Source organism: Toxorhynchites rutilus, chromosome 2, assembly GCF_029784135.1.
Source record: "Toxorhynchites rutilus septentrionalis strain SRP chromosome 2, ASM2978413v1, whole genome shotgun sequence".
Lineage (NCBI taxonomy): Eukaryota > Metazoa > Arthropoda > Insecta > Diptera > Culicidae > Toxorhynchites > Toxorhynchites rutilus.
Window position 1 is genome coordinate 232,851,615 of NC_073745.1, and position 6,271 is coordinate 232,857,885.

Below are 6,271 nucleotides of genomic sequence, written 5' to 3' on the forward strand. Positions count from 1 at the left end.
TTACACTCCCGTCTTTTCCTTTATCCACTCCCTAAATTCGGTCACACGCGCATAGACCACCGGGATACTCTTCTCACATCCAACGAGATGTCCGAAGCTGACTACCCCCACCTGCGTCTTATCCTGCTCCAAAACTAACGGTCCTCCGGAGTCACCATGGCATGCGGATTCTCCGTTCGGTCCCCGAGCACAGATACTGCTTGACTTGATTGCTAGTGGTCCGTAAACCAGCATGCATTGCGTATTGGTTATAACTTCCAGTTCTGCATACTGTAAATTTTGTGCCACATTGCCACCATCCTTCTGCTGACCGAACCCGCTAACGATAACTTTTTGTCTCGCAAAACTGTCCTTATCGCTCGCCAGTTTCACGGGTTGAATGTTGTCGGTGAAGGTAACTTTTTCGGGAAGTTTTATCACGGCTATGTCGTTCGAGGCGGATCCAGCATTGTAGTCTTCATGGCGAATGAATTCCTCGGAGTTCAGCACGATGCGGCCAACGTCTTCGTTTTGGCTGCCCAATGCAATTGATCCGAGCGTTATGTTGAAAGATTTTGCCTCCTCTACGCAGTGACCTGCTGTGAGAATCCATTCACTACTCAGCAAACTTCCTCCGCATAGTGCACTCTGTCCATTGGCAAGATGGACGATTACCAAAGCTTGATAGGGGAACTGACCCGTTTTGGCGTCTTTCCCGTTCACAACTCGTGTTTCATCCTGCTTCGGGGTAGTCGAGGAAGATACAAGCGAAATTAGTGTAAACAGGAACAACTTTTTTAAGCTTAACATAATTCTGTTCGGAAAGGACTTGAAGACGTAAATTCACAAAACTTGACTGACAATTTCACTTGAGAGTACAACCAATTTATTCCGAAGTTGGTGATTAGTGCTGGCCTATTTTCGAACTTCATGAATGAGTGAGCTTGGATATCATGTTCTGGTGAATATGTATTATCTTTGAGGCGGTGAATAAAATTGGTAGAACAATTGCCACGTGCTGGGACTCTTCTGTGAAAACAACACACGACGCTACGGGATGTCCAAATATTTTGGTTGAAGAAGATTGCTTAACCCAAATCATGGCATATTGTTACGGGTTGTGATTGCGGGAAATAATTCAAATTTACATGTGGCATTGTGCAGACATAAGTGTATTGTTTAGTGCTGTTTAGTGAATCTTTAGTTTCATCACTAATATACCGTTTTGTTTCATATTCCGAACACTTAACATCGTTTAAACTTTTAAACTACTGGACCGATTCATATGATCGATATATCAAATTAAAATCAATTAGCTAGTCTGTTTTGGAAAAAATGCTATGCTCGCAAGTAAAATTGGATTTTGCTTGTGGATTTTACTCTATTTATTTTTTATAGTTAACATAGTTTCGGGACCAAGGGCGCTATATCGGTATCGAAACCTGTGAATGATGTTAAAATTATTTTATTTTTCCAAAATATATATTTTTATCAAGGCTCATATGGCGTTAGCCTGACGGGGCCGGAGTTCGATATTTTGACAGTTTTTCTTATTATCTATGTTAGTAATATGTACCCGATTACTCGCGGTCGGCTCGAGGTTAGTATTACAAGTGTTCTCGTAATTGGGATGTTGCTGTCTCCAATGTTCTGTACGTGTGCCCGACACGGGATACTTCCTATTGGGATGCAGCTGACCATTAATCAGCAATGCCCCCCTAGTATGTACCCCATATCTAGCGTGGTGCGTCCTCTCGACTCGAGGAATCCAGGATAGAATGGTCACTAGCCGGCGCTATCATCAGCTCATGTAGAGTTGTCATGAGCGGTACAACCTTTGGCTCTTGTTGAATCATCAGTGGACTGCACAACCTTTGGCCCGTGTATCTGTAAAGAGTGTGTGTATGTATTGCCGCGACTAAGTAAAAGTTTACTTACTTAAGTTACTGTTAAAATGATGTCTATAACCCAAAGAATGTCATGGTTTTGAATATTAAATTGTTTATAACATTAAAGTTCAGTATATTCACATTTAAAAATGAAGTACAGTAAAACCCCGGGGCTAGACCATCGCGTATAACGAAAATCGCGGATAATGCAATATAGGACTAAAAATGAGGCACAAACACGAAAAATATATATTATAGCATGAAAACTATGTTTCATCAATACAGAAATTATTGAACTATCAATCTGTAAGGTCGTGTACATGAGTGATCAGATAATGTGAAAGCCATGACCAAAACAAAAAAGCAAGACTCTACCACTCACTGACAAATTTCGGGAAGGTTTATAGATTTACTAGGGAACTCACTTTCGCGGATAATCCGCACCGCGGATCAACCGCTCGCGATTAATTGAGGTTCTACTGTATTCCGAATTTGAATCATGCGTACAAACATGATTCATATTCCGAACACCAATTTCAATGAAGATTTCTGCATAAAATGTCATTTTATTTCATCCATTTATTGTAGATTCTTACCATTTCTAGCACTTAACATGAAAACAACAAACAAAATAGTTGAAACAACTACAAAAATTGGAAAATGAACGAAGCTTGTTTTTTACGGAATTTGCTAACGTAAACATTTTATCATTTATTTATTGTTGACTGTCACTTTTTTTTGCAAATGTCTAATATTGGGGGCTGTCCACATGCCACGTGGACAACTTTAAGAGGAGTTGGGGGTACGAAAATGTCCACGCTTATCCACGGTGAAGGGGGTGGGGATACAGGTAATGTCCACGTGGACGCGTTAAACAAATATTTTTTAAAAGTACCTTCAGATCTGTTTTCAAAAAGAAATGAAATCTGTTCTGCATTTTCAAGAGTGTTTAAACTTTCCGCCCATTTTGAGTACTCCATATTTATCCATAGAATGGTCATATCGAATATTTGTCCATATCATCGAACTTCTTCGCTGAAATATGTATTCTGAATGAAACTCACATAAACGGTGAGCGATCAAGTTTCCATTGGTAGTGGAGGATCATCGTTTTCAGCTTCTAAGCTACGTCATATTTGAGCATAAACAGAATTCTGTGTTCTAGGTCCAGGTATTCACGAGAGTAAATTTGCCATGGCGAACTGCTGATACATTTTTATCCACAACGCACATGTGGGATGTTGATAACTTGATGAAATGACCGGAATATTTGGAGGACTTTCCAAATAATTTGAGAAGGACTTAGCGAAACGAGTGCTATCCAAATCTCTATAATACCTGCTTAAAACAGAGTTCTGCACTTTTGTATTGAAAGAAGCAGATTCCGTCCATCTTTTCTGATGGACAGTACTCTCGTTCCCGAATGCTTCCCGAATTTAACGTCCATTTGGCGACGTTATCTTTGATACAGCTGAGTTAGGTATGCTCAACACCGGAAGGCAAATGAAGCGTTCAAGTTTGCCCCAAAATGTGCGGTCCTTAATATGTTAAGAATCACTTTGTCCTGCCGAAAGAAAGATTGGGGTGTTACAAGTGAGATTACCGTTAATCAGCATATGTTATTACGACATTTGTTTTTTTACAAGAAGGTTTTGAATCCGGGTTTGGATTACATATTCTGTATCACGACCAAGAGGAAACTCTTATCAATACGATCGATGGCATGGTTGAAATCACAAGCGATAAGTCTTCCTGCTCTATATTTGGAATGAAGCTTAACAATTCTCCCTTTTTTCCAACCACTACTCGCTAGATGTGCATCTCCACAGAATAAATCTTGTTCAAAGCAACGCCTGTCGGTGTGGAAACGGTTACGATGACATCGATCACGCAGTTTGGCAATGTACGGATAATTACGCAGCCAGAGAGTACCTTTTGAATGCCCTTAGGGCCCAAAGAAGACAACCCTATGTTCCTGTTAGAGACGTGTTGGGAACTCGCGACATCTGCTATATGCAGTTGATCTATATGTTTGTGAAACGGACTAGCATAAGAATTTAATGCTTTTGTGTGTTTTTTTTTCTTTTTCGTTATTAGTTTGTTTGTCTTGTCCCCTCATCTCACCGTCGCCCCCCCCTCGACAGATAGTCGAACACCAGATGCTATCCCTGGTCTTTATGTACAATGCTACAGTGCGTGCGGCAACTCTCGGTTGAGACAACGATACCTCATATCCATATCCCTAACCTGATCCATCCCACAAAAATTGTTGCCCCTCTAACCTCGAGTAAACCGCGAGTAATCGGTCGAAACCTACTAAACATAGATTTAAGTTGAAATTCTGTAAAAACAAATCATGAAATAGTGGCTCCGCAAAGCTCATGCGATTGAGCCTTACAAATAAATGAATTGGAAAAAACAAAAAAAAATTCTCCCTTTTTGGAATTAGCCGCATTGAAAATATGTTCTTCAAATTGGAGCATTTTAGGCTTCAAAATATTGTTTTCTTTGTTCTATTTATCGCTTCAATATCTTAACTAGTATCTCGCAGCCAAAGTTCCGTAAAGAAGTATGCCTAAACCCATTGGTTGTTTTTTATTCGAATGCTTTCGACATTTTTTTTTAATAGTACCTCGATTAGCTTCAATTAAAACAGTTTTCAATTGTGCTAAATCATTTCAGAAGTCTACAGAAAAACTGTTTTCCATAGACACTCGTTTTTCGGAGATTTTCTGCAGACGAATAACATTTCTTCAGATGTTATTTTATGCGTCGTTTGATTATAGATTATTGATTCCGCTGTGATTCTTTTTTTCTTGATTGTGCAGTGTTTACAGTACTTTGAAGTCACCGAAGAAATGTTTCTAATTTCAGTAGGATTGTTTAGGGTGCAAATGTCGGATGAAACCAATAGTGTTTTCGTTTTTGCTTTGGAAACACCTTTAGAAAAGCAGATATGTATTTGTTGGTGGTTCACTCGAATTTTCCCGAAAATCGATTTTGAAGGAGTAGTATTTTGGGCTTAATACCAGTTATTGTAGTGCGATTATTACAAAAATGATTAAATAGGTTTTCATACGCATTAGAACAAATGCGATGAAAAAGAATGAATTTTTGTTATAGTAACTTCAACCCACCATTTCATACAGTTGCCATAACCGAGTTTTTCTTGCACCAACGATTTCACATATTTTCAAACTCTAAGATATATTGGTAGGGAGAGCGTGATCAATACTACATGAATAGAATTTGGAACAAACTGAAGAGCGATACAAATTAGTTATTATATAAGTATTTGAAATAACTTTTCGGGCAATGTTAATGAAAAAATCAAAGAATAGAAAACAATTGCTACTACTTATAAAGCCTATTTGCATTTTTTTTCAAAAAAAAGTTATTTGATTTTAGGTTATATTCAGAATAAAACGATTTCAATGTTGCAAGCCCCGAAAGTAAAACAGTTTGCGTTGCATCGAAAGAACGATGTGCTACTTGAGTCGAGAATTGTCTAGTATAATTTTACCTCACGAGCACTATGGAAGTCATCTGAATATTCAATGCAGATTGGCCGTTGGAAATTTGTTAATAAAACATATTTTCAATGCGCTGGTGTAATCTTAACCGATATATGGAATGAAACCCGTCCCTGAAAATCCTCCAAACGGTGACGGAAAAGTTTTTGTATTGCACTGACAACAGTTAAGTTAAGATACTGGAGCTGGACAAAGTACAATTGATAAGTTTTAGAACGTTTGCCTACTTCATTTTTTGAATATATGATTTGTAGCGACGAATGAATCGGAAGATTTCTAGTCACCATTAACAAAAAAGAAAAAATTGTTTTTTCTTGAATTGTTTTTTTTTCATTAAAAAAACACCAAATATAAAATAAGACTAATTTAAAATTGAATATAGGCACAATGCAACTATTTCCATTTTTTTCAATTAAAATATATGGATGGATGTCCTCGTGGACAACAGGGGAGGGGTATAGTCAGTGTCCACGCTTGTCCACGGAGGGGGAGGGGGGAGTCTAAAATCGTGCTTTTTCTGTCCACGTGGCATGTGGACAGCCCCTTATAAATTATTGGCTGTATCGATACCTGTAGATGATTTCAAAATGAATCCTATGCCTCCAAGAAGGTCTGTGTAATCATTTTTCAGTTATTTATATCATAAAAGTTTAGTAATTCTACATTTAAAAATGAAGTGTTCGGAATTTAAGACAAAATGGTAAATTTAACCTCAGACGATTGTATAGATTTTGGATTTGAAGTACAAGGCGACCTGTGGTCGACAAAAGCATTCTCTAGCTTGGGTACGAGTTTTGATGTTGAATGACGAGAAAAAACTTTTCAACGTTTATTTGTCCATCAGTATGAGTATTATCCTCTTCGGATAGT

General features: G+C 38.1%; 1 protein-coding gene across 1 annotated transcript; it reads right to left on the reverse strand.

The window, feature by feature from the left end:
* On the reverse strand, window positions 1-820 carry LOC129768344 (collagenase-like). The gene has a single exon (XM_055769923.1). The coding sequence runs from the start codon at window positions 787-789 to the stop codon at window positions 1-3; it is 789 nt and encodes a 262-aa protein (XP_055625898.1). The 5' UTR covers window positions 790-820.
* Between the last annotated feature and the right edge of the window lie 5,451 nt (window positions 821-6,271).